Source organism: Gopherus flavomarginatus, chromosome 14 (genome assembly GCF_025201925.1).
Source record: "Gopherus flavomarginatus isolate rGopFla2 chromosome 14, rGopFla2.mat.asm, whole genome shotgun sequence".
NCBI lineage: Eukaryota > Metazoa > Chordata > Testudines > Testudinidae > Gopherus > Gopherus flavomarginatus.
In genome coordinates this window covers 33,551,591-33,571,274 of record NC_066630.1, presented here as the reverse complement: position 1 = coordinate 33,571,274, position 19,684 = coordinate 33,551,591, and the positions used below count along the sequence as shown (strand labels likewise).

Here is a 19,684-nt window from a genome sequence, read left to right as displayed (position 1 = left end):
CACCACGTGGATAAACAGATAAAGCTTTATTTGACTGATCCATGTCAAGACAGTCTCTCATCATCACCTAAATCTCTGGCTTCATTGACAAGTGCTAAATTGCTATTTGAGTGTGGTACTTTTTAGCTGGGCAATCTTGACTTCCACTGCATGGATTTATTTATTCACTTGGGGCCTTTATTCTCCCATCACCAGCACACTGCAGAGCTTGTTCTTAGCCCTTCTTGGATGAAAGGGGCATATTACACACAGCTTTCAGGGAGATATTGAGAGATTTTTTTCAAAGCTGCTTAAGAGATTTGAACACCCATTAGAAGTAATGGGAATTGGGTGTCCAAATTGTTGATGGCTTTGAATATCTCAGCATTCTGTTTGCAAAAGGACCCAAACCGTTGAAACCTTTACATTTCCATAGGGGTAGGATGTGATCAGTGCACTGTAGGGATATGCTAAAACGTGTGCGAGAACATATGCAAAAGTAAAAAGCTTGCTGGACAAAGATAGTAACTTCTCACCTGTTTATCCATGTAATTAAATGTTCTAAATCTGTCCATTAAACACAGGGTCTGAAACTGCACAATCCAAGTTGTTCATCATAGGGACATCACCTGTTCAGGTCAATCTGATTTTCTATTCTATTCTAATATCTATTAGAAGGGATATTGATCCAGCTGGTCTCTCAGCAACAGGATGTAAAATTTATACCACTGAAGTCCATTTAAATTGTACTGTTAATAGAGCAATGGGCTGATGCACATTATGTTAGTGAATGAAAGTGAACGTTCTTTTTTTTGAAGAAAATGTACTTTTCTCCAAAAAGTTTAAGAAGTCAGAAATGCACTGTCCAAGTTTGTACTTGATTTTTTTCATTAAAAGTGTAATAGTTAGGAGTACGGGTGGAAGCATGTGGGGTGGGGGGCAGATGTGGGGAACTGACGTTAAGTCTAATATACAAAGAAGCAAAGCAAATTTGTTTCTGGTGAATCTGGTGTCAGATTCACAGCCCTAAAGGCTGATGTCTTCTATTTATCCAGAGAAAGAAAGAACTTTCCCCAACAATTCCCCATTCATGAGCTTCAATCCTGTTACGGAATTAACATCTTCAAATGATTTCCATTTTCCGTGTCTGACCTGAGACCATCAAAGAGGTTACCAAATGAGGGAATCTCACAAAACTATCATCACAAGTTGTAATCTCTTTAAGGCCCAGCCGCTAAGAATGGGACTACACACCATCACTTGTTCACATGGGTCACTGATTAGGACTTTGGCCAGCCTAAGGCCACATTTGAACTTGTGACTTAGATATGAAAGGCTCAATTTCTGGTTTTCATTTTCTTCTGCCATCTAGTTCCCACAAGTTTGTAGATGAAGGTTGGAAGGCAACTGAGCTAACTCTGCAAAAAACTAAATCGTAAATATCTGCTCAATTGTATAAGTGAATTTGCTTTTGCAATGCTGGCCTCCATTTGATTTTGCTTTCCACAAACCCTTATTTAATCAAACTTTACTTGCATGAATGTTTAGAGAAAGTGAATTTTCAAAAATCAAATTACTGATTGATTATTTATTATTTCAAAATCAAAATCATAATTACAAGAGTAATTATACAGGAAGTACTTATACACTTACCCAATCATGTAACAGAAACAATACAAAGTAACTTGCCTGACCAAAGTTCAAATATGGAATTGTTTGTGAACTATTTGCAATCAAGCTACAGAGTAAAGACACCCAGAAAACTGTGCTGAAAATATTTGAATCATAGATGATTTAGAGCAGTGTTTCCCAAACCTGGGATGCTGCTTGTATAGGGAAAGCCCCTGTTGGGCCGGGCCGGTTTGTTTACCTGCCATGTCTGCAGGTCCCGCCGATTGTGGCTCCCATTGGCTGCAGTTCACTGCTCCAGGCCAATGGGAGCTGCTAGAAGCAGCATGGGCTGGGGGACATACTGACCGCCGCTTTCAGCAGCTCCTATTGGCCTGGAGCAGCGAACCGTGGCCAATGGGAGCCACGATCGGCCAGACCTGTGGACGCAGCAGGTAAACAAACAGGCCCGGCTCAACAGGCACTTTCCCTACACAAGCGGTGTCCCAAGTTTGGGAAACACTTATTGATTTAGAGGAAATTCTGATCTACTCACAGACATTGCAAAAGGAAAGGGAAAAGTCTAAATTCACTGAATAAAGTATTCATTGCAAACTATTTATTTAGCTCAATTATGTACCTATAAGAATCTTAAGTAAAGGATTTACTTCAGAAAAACAGCTTGCTGCTGGGATGTATGCATGTTTTCTGTTGATAAACTTCCGATAAAAAGTGAAGATTGAAATCTGCCTGATGTTCAACCCTGAAGCCTTTTTTCATTTCCACTGGACTGATACAGAAAATAATGTGCTCAGTGTATTTGATGGTCAGACAGTGCACTCCAAAGGTAGCCAACGGAGCTATGCATGTGCATAAAGTTAACATGAGGAAATGTTTCCAGGATCAGGGCATTACAATGTTTGTCTCCCCACACATGAGAAGGGAAAGGAGATGTAAAATAATGCAGGAAATATTTTAGGATTTTTTTTTTTTTTTTACAGTGCTAGTCACCCATTTTGTTTTTATTACCATAGTATTAGCATGCAAGTCATACATTGAGTAAGCATATGCAGCATGCAGTTAGAGAATATGTACATAGTGAGTGCCTGCTGTAGTGCTTGATAGAGAGAGCAGAGGCATCCAGTGCCATTCTCATGAGGAAGTCATGGTTCTGAAGTATTTCTATGTATTCATATACTTTTGTGAAGGTAAGCATTTGGGAGGTCTCTACCTGCATTATAATCATGGCAGAGCTAGATAGCACAGGGAAAAACTGATGTCTCAAAACATCTGAGACAGTCACTTAAGGAATACAGTTAAGTATTTGTTCTCATGCCTTCTTAGGATAGTTCCTTGTCAAAAGAAGGATGTCAGGAAAATCCTGATCATGTTGACTTGTCCACTAAGAATTAAACCAAGCATTTGAAAAACAAAAACAAAAAAGACAAACCTCACCAGCACAGAAAGGCTCATCCTAGAGGCAAGACAATATTGTTACTGCCCACGTTATCCTTGTTTTAGATAAATAACAAGACTTTGTACTTATTGAGTTTAGCACATTTTATTGGTAGTCATCAAAGTGTTTTATGAGGTAGTATCATCGTCTCCCTTTTCACAGATAAGTAAAATGGGGCATAAATAAGCAACTTGCCCAGTGTCACACAAATTGGGAATAGAGGACGATTTGAAAACTTGGCTTCATTTAAGTCAGTAGCAGGGTACTGGCTCAATTTTTATAGTGGGTGTGCTGAAAACAGAAACCACATATTGGTTGTTATTACTACTTAAAACCAGGGGGTGCTACTGCACCCTCAGCATCCCTAATTCCAGCACCTCTTGTCAGTGGGAGTTTTTATATGAATTTCAAGGGGCCAGGATTTCATCCTTGATCTTGTCTCCTAGCCTCATGCTCTCTCAACTAGACTATAGATACAAGTGTTCAAAGTCTTGGGCTCTCAATTCAGTACTTGTCAAAAGCAGTGTAACTTTAAAGAAATGTTTTAAACTTTCAAGGGAATGTAGAGTACATACTGTAAGAACTGAAGTTTTCAGTGCAGATTGTCTAATACAATCATAAACCATCTAATAAATTTCTATCATTATAAACTCATGTGATAAAACTGTAAAACATCTCAATTTTCCAGGATTGCTTCATTCCAATTGTTAGAAAATAACTGCAGCACTAAACTTGGACAACAGTTATGGGCTATATTTAAAACGTTTTCTGCAGTCAGTAAAACTTATGGGACATTATCCTTATATGTAGTCTGCAAACAAGAACTTCTGTAAATATGACTACCAGAATTAAAGCTAAAGGTGAGCAGTCACTCTTTATTTCAGCCAGATCTTGGTTACAAATTAACTTTGCTGGCACTAAATGCACAAGGGCTTAGCACATGTGTTGCTTCAGGAAGTGGATCCTGTTGCTGTTTTCTGGAAACAGACTATAGCATTCCTCTGAGTTTTTAAAATAGATAATAATATTTTACAGATTATTATTTTGAGTTGTGTATGGAGATCGTGTGTAGAAGGGAAACAAGAAACTACCTACATAATTTGATATTTTGAAAACTTCTGAAATGCTGTGGAAATCAGTGTTGTTTAGATGCTTTTTGGAAGACTTGTTTGACATAAAATTAACTGGAAGGAGATAAGTGTAGAGAATGTTTTCTCTGTGAGTTGTGTGTCATCTGGCCTTAAAATGTATAAGATTTCCTTTAGGTCCATAAAGCAATCTAAGTCACTTTTGAAAATGGAGCTTAGTTGTCTAAGTCATTTAGGCATCTTTGAAAGTTTTACCTATATTTTTCTAATGATTTTATTGCCTGTTCTAACATCATCAAGCTACATGAAAGCTGGAGTTGAGGGGCTCTCATTTACACTGTTGTAAATCAGAAATAACTTAATTAATTAGGTTATTAGACAGATAAGGTATGTACAATGTGATAAAAACCCTGCAGCACAGAGTCTCAGAGCCCAAGCCCAAGCATCTATGCTACAATTTTATTGCTCCACAGTCCAAGTCAATTGACCTGGGCCAGCCGCAGCCATGCCACCAGTCTTTTATTGCAGTGTAGACACGCTCAAAACTCTAACCACAGGTCAGACTATGTGTAACAGATTTGTGCACATGATGCACAAAAAGAGGAAACCCAAACATAAAAAAAGTGAATATTCTAGCAGAAAATACACTGAATACTAGGCAGATGGCTCTTTTGAAGTATCTTTCTGGAAAATCAATTCTGTCTATAACAATATCAACTTTAAGATTACCTGTTGCAGCTCAGTCAGGGTAGAAACATTAGACAAATGCTGAAGAGGAATTTTGTACAAGAGGTTTTGCTGAAGTGTTGTGTGAGTTGCTGCCTTTCCCAATCTGGTTTCAAATGCATTCCACAGCCTAGACTTTAGGCTCACTCCATTTCTGGAGTTGGTTTTGCTAAAAAGAAATTAAAAATAATACAGGAAAGTTCAGCTCAAAACTTCTCAGTGGGCATGGCTATTACCAGAGTTCTTTCCACAGGGTTCCTCCGCCCACATACAAGAAATTCTCACTTATCCACCACAGCAGGACCAACACCTGCTAACAGGTGGGGCATTTCATGCAAACATTTCAGACCACCCTATTACTTGCTGGTATATCTTTGTTTATAACAACAACGGTTGGAATTAAAGGGATGGTTGGGTTGATTAGATACTTACTGGATATCTGCATAACTGGAATCTTTCCCAATCGGATGTCTCTCTTCATAATGTACACTCTTTGTGTATAATTGTACAGAGACGGCCTGCTGCTACTCCCATTGAAGACAATAGAGTTTATAGTTTTGATTATTGATTTCAGTGAGAGCAGGAAGATCCCCACGTGTACATACCCACGCAGTCTCAAAAGGGATTCAGCCTGTAACTGTGCTCATATATTGCATACAGAGTAAATGATAGGCTTCTATTATATCTGTCTAGAGCAATTATTTTCAACCTTTTTTCATTTGCAGACCCCTAAAAATTGTTGAATGGAGGTAGGGTGACCAGACAGCAAATGTGAAAAAATGGGATGGAGTAGGGGTGGTGGTAATAGGAGCCTATATAAGAAAATGACACAAAAAGCGGGACTGTCCCTATAAAAGCGGGACATCTGGTCACCCTAAACAGAAGAGGTGTGGACCCCTTTGGAAATCTTAGGCATAGTCTGCAGAGGAGTCTATGGACCACAGGTTGAAAACAAGTGGTTTAGAGGAGTATGCCATCTCATCACCATAATATCTGACCCCCTGATGAAATTATGGAATTATAATTCTATTGAGTTCTTGTCATGTACTAAAGTACAGAGACAAAGACAAGCACAACCCCAGAACATGATAGTGAAGATATGCTTTTTTCTAAATTCATATATTATGGATGCAATAAGGTTTTTAGACTGTTTGTCCAAAAGTTTGTAGGTATTTATTTTCTTTGATGGGGTGGATACATGTCCTTAAGGCTGCTTCTCAAATAGCAGCATACTTGATTAGCAGAAGCAGGAATGGCAGAGGCTGAAGGGTAGTCAGTTACTTGCTCTAACTGGTGTATTTTGTAATTCCAAGGAGTTAGTTCTGTGCATTGTGAGATTTTGCTGCCTGGCTTTTACTATGTAAATACTTGCAAACTAAATTATATACATAGGCCCCAATCCTGCAAACACTTAAGCAGGTGCATAATTTAACTTCATCATGGGCCATTCAATTTTAATCAATTGGAGTAAAGTTAAGTACAAGTTTAAGCATTTGTAGGCTGTTTCTAAGTCTTTTAAAGCCTAAAAAATATAATAGATTAGAGAAAATTTAGCTTTAAAAATCTAAACCATACTTTAACAATCAGATAACTATGAATAAATGTACAACTCTGCCCTTTCCCAGTCAATTATCACTATAGCTACACCATTGTCTATTAAATAAAATTTATCTGGCACCCATCAACTTTTATCAGAGGGCAAATATAGTTTCTAACTGAAGACACCTTGAGTAGTCCTATTAGACTAAAGGGCAATCTTTGCACTACAAAAATGATCGTAGAACCACAGAATTGTAGGACTGGAACGGCCCTTGAGAGATCATCTAGTCCAATCCCCTGCACTCATGGCAGGACTAAATATTATGACCATCCCTGACAGGTGCTCGTCTAACCTGCTCTTAAAAGCTCTCCAAGGATGGAGATTCCACAACCTCCCTGGGCAATTTATTCCAGTGCTTAACCACTCTGACAGTTAAGAAGTTTTTCCTAATGTCCAATTAGATAGACAGTTCACCATGAGTGCATTTCCAGCAGTGGTAGCAATAGCTGAAGATGTTGCTAAAGAGAGATATGAGTTTGTTTATTATTTTAAAACTAGAGCAGGGTTAAGCAATAGGATGCTAAAATCATCTGAGTCCTCCACACTACAAATTCCCCAACTGCTACTACTGGTAGGGAATTGTGCATCCAATTTTAGCCAGAGTAGACACAGTTAATGGAACTACTTACAGTGGTAAAGTTCCTCAATTCTCATTTTTGGTGTGTTTTCCTCAGTTTAAAAAGAATTTTTCCCAGTTTGTTTTTGGTAAAGCAGAAAAGGAAAAAAAAAGTTACATATGGCTACACAGAGAAGAAAAACTTAACTATTGTAATCAGGCTGCAAGTAATAGCTACAGAACTGCTCAGCATAGGGTGGCAATAAGTTAAAAGATTTCCGGAGTGCCTTACACTTCAGGCATACATCAAATTGTTCCATGCATACCCCTATGTTAATACAGAATTCTGTTGACTATATTGGGATCTGCCTTTGTGGACAATATTTACGATCAGGACCTAAATGTATGATATTTCCTGGCTACAGTGTTACACCCATTAAACATTTTTCCCTTATAATATTGCAGTATGAAATGTGTATTTATTTTTGTTAGTTGTCCCAAGAGATTTGAATACACACCCACTGGTACACTGATTGAAAAAACATCTAGATTTAAGTTGAAAGAAATGCTTCAGAGATCAAACCATGTTAAAGCAGCTATATTAATAAATACTTAAGACTTCCACATAGGTAGATTCAGCGCAAGTGAAAAAGATCTCTAAACAAACTTAAACCAACAAAATTGTGTAGCCAAACACCTTTAGAACTTAGTGAACAAACCAGAGAGGCCTCGTGTCTCTTTAACATTCAGCTGTATGTTGCATTCCACTCACTGGTTGCTGATAAAGGAATCCTGTAAAACTGAAAGCAGGCAGGTAGAGGCACTTCCTGGAGGCAGAATTAAATAGAGAATGGGAGTTTTCCTCTGATCTCTCTGAAAAACCAATCAGGCAGGGTCAGCCAGGCGTTGATTCTCCCTACGTCCCTCCTACACCTTTTCCAAAGACCCAATGGCTTTGTCTCTTTGGGAGATTGACTTCAGTCACATGGTCTGAATCAAGGGCAGGTAACTTAGGAGAGGAGGAAAAAAAAAAAAAAAAAAAAAAAAGCCCAAGCCCAGGCTGGGTTCCTGCCATGATGTTAGAGGGAGAGAAACCCACAGCTTGTTAATTTCACCTCCCAATCAGACCCGGGGAGAAGGAGATCATTGAGAACAGGTAGAGCTGTAAGAAGTTTTCTCCATTTTTGTCTCAGCCCCTCTTCCCCAATAGCGCGCTCTCTTCTCTTGATGTTATTACTCCTTGTCCTTTTATTTCCCCTTTGATCACTTGGAAGAAGGGGTGAATCTCTGTGGGATTTATTTTATTTTCCTTTGTCTTTTTTTTTTTTTGACCTGTGCTTTTGATTGTAGTTGTTTCCCCCTGTGGTCATGACGGCTTCGCACAGTGACTCTTTGGTGGTGTTGTTTGGGGCAACAGCTGGTGCATATGGGGCTAAACTGGGTTCGGATGAGAGGGAACTAATTCTCTTGGTGTGGCAAGTTGTGGATCTACACAGCAAGAAGGTATGGCTTCAAAGTCTTGATACAAGGTTGTGTTATATATGTACACTGCAAGCGAAGCAGCCCCCCAGCCCTGGGCTGGCTGGGTGCAGGCATTATGGTCAGTATCACATATCCACCTCAGCTGGGGCTGTTTGTTCATTTCACAAATGCACCAAAAGGGAGGCGGTGGGGGCAGTTAAGTCTACAGAGGCCTTTTACTTTATTTTATTTTTCCCCCAAGATTTTTTAAAATTAGGTTACTTGTTTTTCTTTAAACGTTTGTTCTTTTAATGTTAGATTTCCCCCTCCTTTTCGGAGGCTTCTAATCCTCTTTCCCTCTCCCCGCATGCAAGCTTGGTACACCAATCTGCATGGTTTAATGGAAACTGTCTCCATAAGGAAAACAGATCCTGAATGGCCTTGGTTTTTTTTTTCCTAATGATCAAGCTATTTTTAAAAATTATGTATCTTATTTTAGGCCATGGTAAAGATATTTTTTTTTGTTTTTAATTACTGTAATGTAAATGAGTCAGAAGCTGCTAGATGTAAAGTTTTTTGTTTTTAATCTCTACGCACACAAATGTACACAATTGTCAATTTTGTTGAGCAGAGTCTTCAAATAGTGTAAAGCTATATGATCTTCCCACCAAAACTAACAACTAAAGAACGAACCAATGCTGAGTGGAAAACATGTTCTCCCTATGAATGCATAAGAAACCATAGCAAGTACCTAGTGTTGGGAGTCTCCTCTCCTGGGGCAGGAGAGAAGGAAAAGTTGAGGGGGACTTTAATTTGTGAAATTGACAAATACATTTTTTGGAAAGTGATACTGGACCTCTCCGACCTTTCTGCAAAGCAATTGAATGCATTGTAATATGAACTCATTCCATTGCTCCTCACTTTTCTCCCCCGCTTACATGTTTTCAGGTAGGGACATTGCACAAATCCCTGGTAAAAGCAGACAATTTGGAGCTAAGTGACCAGTGTCGAGAAGTGAGTGGCTTAACACCAGAGGGACTGAGCAAAGCTGAGCCTCTGGACCGAGTTCTCCAACAGGTGAGGACCAGCAAGGGCATTTAAGGGTTAACTGTGGGAACAGGATTGAACTGATGCAATAAAGCAAATAGACTTGGTTTTGCCTTTCAATTTGAAACCCCTAGCAAACTGTTTCAAAACTAGCAATACCTCAGTCAAGGTTTGCCCCACAGAGAGATGTTGAGCTATGTGAAATTGGATTCTCAGAGAAAAATGGGAATAGCTCAAGTACATTGTGGCAAAACTTTTGAGTCGGTGTTCTTGTTTTGAGAGTTTTGACCCATGTTTTCAATGTATTCTAATAAGCCCATGTCCAATTTTTACCCTAAAGTTCTCTTATTCAAGGCTTAACAGGATGTAGCAGAATAATTAACACATCAGAAATTATTAGGGTACTAACAAAAAATTTTCAGAGAAGTTTGATCAAAGAAATACCATTATACTAAAGATACAGATTCCTAAGATTATCAGTGCTAATATAAGACCTTGTCTTTCTCATGTTGTGAAGAAAAATTATTTACTATAAAGGTAATTAGTTGCACATACCAAATTATAGTTTCTGTAAAATACCACACATGCAGAGTGTGCATGACTTCTCTAGAAAGTTGAACTGAATGATCTTAAATTAATAGATAGTGAAGTGCTTAATTATAGTGAGATAGAAGTTGAGTTTGGATGTCCAAACGTATGATACAAAAATCCCTGCCTTCTGTTTATAAGCTTGTTTCTGCTATTGTTGCATGTTGCCCCTTGAAACATTCTGCATCACCTTAATTTCAGGCAATATGATAACCTGAAAATCTTATAATCCTTATGGGTTAAAGAGGCAGCTAGTTACTTTAATTTTTAGTGTATATACACATGGCTTTTTTTGTCTCTCTAAAATATGATAGCTTAGTATACTGAACTTGACTGGAAAAATACAATAGTGCATTTTTGTGGAGTATATGAAAACTGTCTTTCCACACCTTGCTTGAGTCATTGTGGGTGTGTTTTGAAAGAGAAACTTGCTTAGGCAGTAGGACAGGTTCATGTTGTAACTTCTGGTGACACATACATAACTTGGCAGAATAGGAACTAACCTTACTTGATGCTGAATGGTTAACAATTCACTATACCTGGACTAAATAATTTCTTAAATATAAATATGCAACCCTTGTGGATTCAACATCATTTATTTTTCAAAATTAAATATGGATTACACTCTTTGGTTTTTCTGTTACACAAGTTTCACAAGAATCCAGCTGGGAGTGCAAAGTGATTTGTATCGCTTCAAAATAACTCTGAGAAAATGTAAAGCTGCAGGTTTGAGCTTGTCCCAGATCTTGCACTAAAGGCATCTGGAACAGCTTAGCAAAGTACTCCTTGTTTACCTTTATAGCACACCCTTTAATTATACTCCATACTTTTATGAGAGATTGTATCTTACTGCCGTAAACTGCGCTGTAGGTGGGTCTACTCCAGCATATAAAGAGAAATATTAGCTTTTGTGTATGGGTGTGGAGGAGACTCTTGCAAAGTGGTTTTTGTTTTTTCATTTTGGGTGGCAGATCTTGGCAATTGAGGAAGAATGTTTTTGTGATTAAAGCATTGGAGTGCAACTGCTGGGCTCTGTCACTGTCTTTCTGTGTGACTTTAGGCACTTCACTTAATCTCAGTGCCTCAGTCTCCCCACCTGTAAAAAGAGAATGACAATACCTTGAAGTCAGATGTGTTATGAGGATATATTAATTCATGTTTTGGTAGCAAAAGTAGAATCTTTAGTCCACAATTACAGGAGCTGATCCCTGCATGTTGTGTTAGGTTCTTAAAAATTACTTGATGCCTTCAGGTACAGTAGGACCCTTATTGCCTGAAATAATTGGGGATTGAGTAGTTCATTAAATGGAACATCTCAAAATTATAATAAATACAGTGCATAAATTGCAGTCAGGTGCACTGCATTGCTTTCTTGTCCTTCAAACCACTCTGAAGTGATTTTTCAGCGTGTTCAAGGAATTGGAATGTGAAAGGATATCAACTTGTTCTTCAACATTTTGTTGTGTGCGGGTGTGTGTTCTTGTTTTTTCAACCCCTATCAAGAAAAATGGTTTGTGTAAATGGGTATTCATATGATTGGTGTTTGTAAAATCAAGGTTCTATTGTACTGTCAATGAATGCAGATTTTTTTTTTAAATTTAGATTATTTTTCTAATGCACTTTTAAAAGTGCAATTAGACAAAGTGGTTATTTAAAAAAAACAAACACAAATTATACCTAGATTGGAGGCCATGTTGTAGAGAACCTGCAATTGATCAGTCTACTAAACGTTATTCACCTCTGGAGACACTATTGCAAACTCTGCAGAGGGAGGGTGAGATCACAAAAATAGTCATCTTCATCTGGTCCCTCAGAAGCGCCCCCCCCCCCAACTTATAATGACAGGCGTTTGTTGCTGAAAGTAGCCCAGCCCTGCTGTTTCTAGTCAGGAGCGTTGGCAGCACTGGGAAAGGGAAGCTTGCACAGTAGCAGCTTGTATTGTGAATGAGCCTCATCTGAGTGCCCTCAACTCTTACTGGCTTCAGTGGGTACACGTAGGGTGACCAGATAGCAAATGTGAAAAATTGGGGTGGGGGTGGGGGGTAATATGAGCCTATATAAGAAAAAGATCCAAAAATCAGGACTGTCCCTATAAAATTGGGACATATGGTCACCTAGGTACACACCACTTCTTTTTAGACCAGATCTCAAATGCTCTGCTTGCAGAAATACAATATAATATGATAGTACTGCACATTTATTCACTCACATTTTAAAAAGCATGTTTGGTTTTAAATTAGATGCATGGGTGGCTATACAACTTCTACTAGCAATATATTTAAAATAGAAATCTTGCTTTTTGGATTGTGACTGAAATAATAGACTGTTTTTCCAGTTACACTTTTCCAGTATACAAAGCCTACAGAGAGACTGTAGCTTCAGGGGAAAAAATATCTTACACTGCAATGCCTCTTCCTAGTTTGAGATTTTATATAGTGTTTTTCATATATATAACTCGATTCTGAAAAGCTAAAGGTAAATTTAAGTGTCTTGCACTTAATTTGCCCTGTAATCAAGAGTGTCAGTGCTTGTTAATCATATACTGTTCTTCCATTGGATTCCCAATCTCTACCTATGTTGGAGAGAGAGAATTTCCAAACATAAGTACACTGTATATTGTAACTTTCAGCCTTGCTTCAGGCATGGACAAAAATGGATGAATTGCAGGTGGCTGAGCTTTTTCATTGAGCCTGAAAGGATTATTTTTGTTGTTGTTCTAGCAGAATTCAAATGACTGACAGCAGTTCTCCTTCAGCACTGGCACATGGCCCATTAAAAGCATGTGTTGGGGTTCAGGTTATATATTACTAGTGGACTAGGCTTTAACAATTTAAGGAAATGTCTTTAAATCAAAATTGGGCTTTATTTTTTTTTATGCACTTACCTGTTGTGTGGTAGTGCAGGGAAAACTTTGTATTTGTATGGTCTTGAGTAAACTATTATATTATTCTACAAAGTTTTGTTTTATTATTTTAAAAACAGTATTTGAAGATCAAAGGGAATCTTCAAATAATGAATATTTTTAATGTGCATGATATGATCAATTTACACCGTGTCTCTCTAAGTTATTTGTCCTTGCTCATAGTAACAAACTCCAATGCCTGTAGATCCAAGGGCTAGATTGCATTCTATGATGCACAGTAATATAGTGTATACAGGTATCTTTTTGTCTTAGTGGAGGAAATTCGGTTAGGGATTCCAAAATCCTAAATTTGCACCCTTTTAGTCAGTTTGCTTTGCGTAGTCAGTGAATTCAAAATGGAAATGATTCCAAAACATAACTTTTAAGTACGACATCCTTACAGTCTTGGAAAGCCTATGATCTGCTCCTTACTGGTTCGGATTCATTGTCCTAGCTTGAGAGTTTCCTTTCATATTCAATGCAAGTTTATTATTAAGTCTCAAACTCTTCTAAAATAAATAAATATCTCAGTAAGTTGAGTGCATATAGAGATTAATTTCCAGGCCATATAAAATCAGACTGATTTTGTTTTTAACTAAAAATGTCTTGCACTCTAGGAATTTTTATCTTCCATACTAGAATCATATTGCACAGTCTGACCTAATGTAGTTACAGTTTTAGGCAGTCATATGGTATAGTGGAGTTGAACATCTCAAAAGACAAAACAGATTGGAAGCTCTTTGCACAATACTTCTTATCACAAATTATATGCACTAGATCCAGTGATGTAAGCTTTTAAAGCAGTCATTGCCTATAAAGAAATGCCCCATCAAGTACCTTTTGAAATATAATCAGGTAAAAATAGCTGTAGCTCTCGTACGAAGAGGAAAGCGTCCTAAGTACCTGGCCTAGACATTAAAAGGAAAGTATGGCCAGCTGTGGACTTTTTCTTTGTCATTCTCATGCCATATTTCCAATCTCAAAAGTTCAAAATTTGTGAATTGGAACCCCCCTCCCCAACAAATCAAGAGTGGCTTACAAATCATGAGACTTTCCTTAAATAATACATTTTTGAATAATTTTATTTTCCTTTTGGTTTCTGAGCCTTTGAGGTGCACTTACTTCATATTTTCAAGCTTTTCTTTGCAACCAGGAGAGCTAGATGCCTACTTTTGCTTTTAAATGAAAGCTGGGGTTCTCATGCAGTGTCCTAATTCCAGCAGCTGGGGCTTTGAGGAAAAGCCAGCTATTTTGAGAACTGGCAACACTGCCAATATCTTAACTCCTCCACACCCTACCGAAGGCATGACCTAAGTCAACTTTATTCACCTTGCACAAGCCTTATTGCTTGTCATCCTGAGAGAGGAAAAAGCTGAAGAAAAATTAGTAATTATGGTGGAGAAATGCCTGCGATATGAAGACACTTGGTGGCTTCCATTCTCAGTTACTGATTTCCTTTGAGCAGTAGTCACAAAGCAGGAGTTTTCATTGGGAGTTGTGTGTGTGACTCCTTTTGAAAATGTTCCCCCAAAATTCAATTATGGAACAATATGAAATCATCTTTTAGTTCCACTCAAATACTTGCATGCTGGACTGTCAACTTGCTGGCCTTTCATCATATTATATATTGCAGCAAATAGACCAGGGATAAATTTACTTTGTCTTCTCTGGCCTAAAGAACTTGGAAGCAAGCAATATGCCGATTTCTTTTTCTCTTACATTGAGCAGAAGTTGAAAATACTGTGGGCTTTGCCATTAAGTTAAGTGGCCATGAAAACAAATTGCTCCTTTTACACTTCCATATTCTTGTTCATCAAGCAATAGAATCACAGGGTTGGTATATTTTGCCAAATATCAACCAAGTTGGCAGGAAACAAACTAGTTGTTTGAGCCTTTAAAGGACAAGGGGTGATAGAACTAGTGGATTCCTGCAGCCTGATTAACCAGTTTGAACTAAACTTAAAGGGAAACTTGTTCTGCAGCCTCTTCTCCACAGTGTGGTGGTAAATGTTGTTCTCATTTCATTGTTTTCAACTCTTGTGATTTTGTGATGCGTCTGGTGATACACTGCTGCCTTGATATAACGCCACCTGATATAACATGGTATAACGCGGTAAAGCAGTGCTTCCGGGGGGCGGGGCTGCACACTCCGGTGGACCAAAGCAAGTTCAGTATATAACATGGTTTCACCTATAATGCAGTAAGATTTTTGTTTTTTGGCTCCCAAGGACAGCGTTATATCAAGGTAGAGGTGTATTTGGTATCTGTTAAAGCTTTCATTTTTAAGAAATTAGTTTTTCTAATCCATATGCTCACAGAGGAAAAACCTGAAAACATGAACTGATTTTTACTGTAAAGCCTCAGAGGCCAGAAGACAAATAAAAAGAACCCCAAGCTACTTATATTGACAAATCTCATTTTTATGCCAATCTCTTGATTTTAGAGATCTGACTCTTGAATGCTTGCTAGTATCAATGCTGATAAAATCCAAACAGATACATTGTTGTGGGTTGTCTTTTCCTCGAGGCTTATCTAGCACCCATGCTCCCTGCTCTTCATACCAAAATGGTATCAGTAGTGTTGACAAAATCTAACACCAACACTTGCTTTTTTTTTTTTTAATAGCAATTGGTATGGATGAAGGGAAATAACAGCAGTGTTTAACTACTTTGCAATCATGTGGTTGTTCCCCAGCCTTCGTTCTGAGAAAGCATAGGAAAAGCAATGTGATGGAGTCCCCATCTCAGGTCTTTGCCTATATATGCAGCATATTCCATTATTAAAATTGCAAAATAGTACTACTGCATGTGGGCACATTAGCTCTTTGGAGCAACTGTAAATCCAAGCTCCTCCAGGCTTGTCTTCATTGCAAAGTTAACATGAGTGATAACTTGAGCTTTGCCTTTAGCTCCAGCTCAAGTACTGTTAGCCCTGCAGTGCTTTCCCACAACCCCCCCCTGCCAAGAAAGGACAGACAAGTTTTCCCACAGTTCACTGGGAAACAATTAATAGAGCTGCTCATCTTACTGCATTCCAAGAACCATGGAATATGTTCCCAGAAGTCTTAGTGCCACACGCAAGTGCAGTGTCAACGTGGACACAGCAGCTTAAGTGTTACTTTGCGGTGTGGCTGCTATCCCTCGAGCTAGGCTAACTCAATAGAAATAAAACCAGTATAAACAACTCAAGTTAACTCTGCAGTGAAAACTTATCCTTAGATTGATTCCCTCAAGTGCTGAACTTGTAGCTCACAAAATCTCTAGTTTTAAAAATGAGATCTATGGTTTTGTGTCTTTTTTAACCTTGATTAATTTTGTGACCCATTTATCCAAATGAATTTGCTGTAGTTGGCATATCTGTATTCTAAAATTGTGGTGTTGCTCTGGATCATAGACCTGGTATTCTGGACAGTAGTTGGCACAGATAACCAAGTAGGCTGTTCCCTCTACAGCAGATATTTAGATCTGCATCAAGAAGTATGTGGCCTTCAGGATGTCCATGCAAAATGAAGTATAGGATGTTACATGGGTGAGAGGAGGCGGAGGCAAGTCTTAAGGCAAAAAATTCACCACTTCAGAGACATTCAGATTCCCATTTCCACTTCCTACACTAGCTCTATATTTTCTCCCACATAGTGACCTTTTAAAAAAAATATTTTAGGAAATGAGTGAATGAGAACAACTGTTCAAATGTCTTTTAAGCTGATGATGACCATATGTTGGCACTTACATGTCTGGGGTGTGCAGGGCAATAGGGGAGCAGAGTCCTATCCTGGCCCACTTTCTTCCCAGAACAGTGTTTTGGAGTCTGGCAGGGAAAGGGGAAAGGCTTTTAAATAGGAGGTTTAATTATTTTAAACAAATGCATAATTTAAAGGCCATTTAAATATTATTTCAGTTCTTTAGCCCAGCAGAATGCATCTGTGTGGATATCTCTACACAGGGATAAAAAACCTGCAGCTGACCTGAGCCAGCTGACTTGGGGTTGTGGGACTTGATTCTGCGGCTGAAAAATCACTGTAGACGTCCAGGCTTGGGCTCAAGCCCAAGCTGTGGGATCCTGTGAGGATGGAGGGTCCCAGAGCTTGCACTACAGCCTGAACCCAAACATCTACACTATATGCTTTTTAGCCTCAAGCCTTGGCCAGCAGCTACTGTGCCATGGTTCTTTTATCCCTGTACTGATGTACCCTAAACTTCTTGTCTTGCATGCAACCTTGAATGTTCAGCTGCCATGACTCTGACTAGTGTGAGAGCTAAGAGTTGTGATTTGCTGGTAAGATGGATAGGGAATATGCCATTTTTTATTTTTAAAGTACTGGTTGTGTTTGCTAAAAGCTTGTTGGGATGGTCTGCTAAACTGAGCACTACTACTGGCATATCTACAGGATCTAATTTTGTGCAGTACTCTGGTCCTGCATCTTGTCTTTGCTAAATTCAAATATAGCTAGTTAAGGTGAAGTCTTGCACCTAATCTTGGAGCTTCAGCAGTCTATAAAACGATTACCTTTAGTTCCTCCAGATCTTTATGCTTTTTGCCTGGTTCCAGGCTTTTGTTTATATAATGGGATTTCGTATGATTAGCAGGGGAGATGGATGGTTAAACACAGTTTCCCCAAATCTAGCCCTGATTCTGTTTTTGATGCTGTAGGTAGAGTCTGATGGCTTTTTTCTTCGGGCTGTCCAAGTCCCTGGAGGTCACATTTGGAACACTTCCTGCTTTACAGTCAGTTAGGCCATACGACAGCTCATGCCTAAGATAGCTTCTTTGAAAGCATCATTGTGTCACATGTCAGTGTGCAGTCTTGGCAAGGTTTATCCTCCACAGGGGCTTGGGGCACAGTAATATTTTTCACATAATATTTTCATCTGAGAGATTCAAGTGCTGTACAAATATTAAGCCTTGTATACCCCCAAGAAGTATATTTAGAAACATTTTACACTTGAGTAAATTGAGACCTAGGTAGCTTAAATGACTTGCTTTGGGCTACATCATGAGTGATATGCAGACAAGGAAATAAAACTCAGTAGTGCTGGCTACCAGTGCTGTTGTTCTTTAACCACTGGACCACATTAGTCACTGTTGGTGAGTGTTCATAATGGCTTCATTCTAATATGGGGAGGGAGAATTTGGACATTCTCTCCCAATGCTGCTGCCTACTTCTGGTAAAGTTAAACAGTAACTTAAGCTTCTTATCAGATTGGGGTGGAGTAGCAGCTATAAAATAGCAAACCATTGCAACAACCTGTATAGCAGGGATCGGCAACCTTTGGCATGCAGCCCACTACGGAAATCCACTGGTGGACGGAGATGGTTTGTTTACCTGCCATGTCCGCAGGTTCGGCTGATCACAGCTCCCACTGGCCACAGTTTGCCATTCCAAGCCAATGGGGGCTGCGGGAAGCACGCTGGCCGAGGGATGTGCTGGCTGCTGCTTTCTGCAGCCCTCGTTGGCCTGGAACAGCGAACTGTGGCCAGTGGAAGCTGTGATCGGCCGAATCTGCAGACGCAGCAGGTAAACAAACCGGCTCGGGCCGCCAGTGGATTTTCCTGACAGGCCATGTGCCAAAGGTTGCCGATCCCTGTTGTATAGTCACCCAAACAATTCATATCTTCACATGGGATAGATGGATGTGCTTGGAAGCCAAGTAGCTTTTCACTGGCATGTCACTAATGTAGTCTGACATGCTCATATTGTGTCAGGCAGAACTTGAGACAATATTTACTTCTATTTTTAAAAATAGCATTGGAATATGTATGAAATGAAGACTGCCAGGTGAGGAGCACATGATCCTAAGGGATTATTTGACTTTACCTTATTGTAGGTAGTTATGACGACTCATTATTGTATGCTATTGTCTGAACACCTCCTTATATGCTTTTGAAAATTCTATTAATAATCAAAAATCCTGGGTCTACCATCAGCTTTGGCACGTGGTAACAGGGAAACAGATTGAGAAACTGTTCCTGTGGATCTTATAAATCTCTTGAGCTTGTGTTTTTCACTGCTCTCCTGTGATCTTACAATCTGGCTCTTGTGGCTGCTGTCCAGAGAATTGCACAGCTCTCACTTCTGCATGTTGCTCTACTCAGCACTTTTTAAGAGTTTCTAAGCCTCATGCATGTGAACATTGGGTAGCTAACTGCTGCTAGATGAAGACAACACCTTACTCAACATGTTGTGGCACATCTAGGTTAAATAGTCAGTCTAAGAAAAGCATAGATGCTGACTCTGGCTATTCGCAGACGTAGCAAGGCGATATTAGAGAGAGCGCCCAAAAAAGGTTAATTGGAGTTTGGTTTTAGAGTAACTGCCCTCCTAATGCTTGCTTTATGCAAAACCGTTACATTTAATACTTCTGTATATTTAATCTAGGGATAGTTCCATTTATTTTTCAAAGACTAATTTTGGTCCTTTGGCTCATATCTTTCCTTTACTTTTTTTAAGCTAAAAAACTCCCTTTATAGAAATGAAACCTTTAATTCTCTCTCTATTGCATGCCTGTAATTACATGGATATTGGTGCGTCTCACTGACAGACTCCTTTCATACAAAGATTCCAAACTTTAGTGATTTCCTCCAGCTTATCAAGTCTGCCATTTCAGGGACTGAGTGCAGCAATACGTTGCTTGGTTTAGTGTGTGGGTAGAAGGTGAGACTTAGATGATCTGAT

At 39.0% G+C, this 19,684-nt stretch overlaps 1 protein-coding gene and 1 long non-coding RNA gene across 5 annotated transcripts in view; both read left to right on the top strand.

Annotated features, from left to right (window-relative positions):
• LOC127034180 (uncharacterized) overlaps positions 1–19,684 on the top strand; it is a 240,628-nt gene that overhangs the window by 26,531 nt on the left and 194,413 nt on the right. The window lies entirely within an intron of this gene.
• Positions 8,074–19,684, top strand: part of ESRP2 (epithelial splicing regulatory protein 2) — a 65,943-nt gene continuing 54,332 nt past the window's right edge. For 2 of the 4 annotated variants that reach the window (XM_050922691.1, XM_050922689.1), the window contains exons 1-3: positions 8,074–8,169; positions 8,364–8,516; positions 9,423–9,551. In XM_050922691.1, coding sequence (XP_050778648.1) covers positions 8,382–8,516; positions 9,423–9,551 — 264 coding nt within the window. In that variant the 5' untranslated portion in view covers positions 8,074–8,169; positions 8,364–8,381. Of the gene's footprint in view, positions 8,178–8,363; positions 8,517–9,422; positions 9,552–19,684 lie in introns of all 4 variants that reach the window. The other 2 variants (XM_050922690.1, XM_050922688.1) reach the window with 1 other exon arrangement.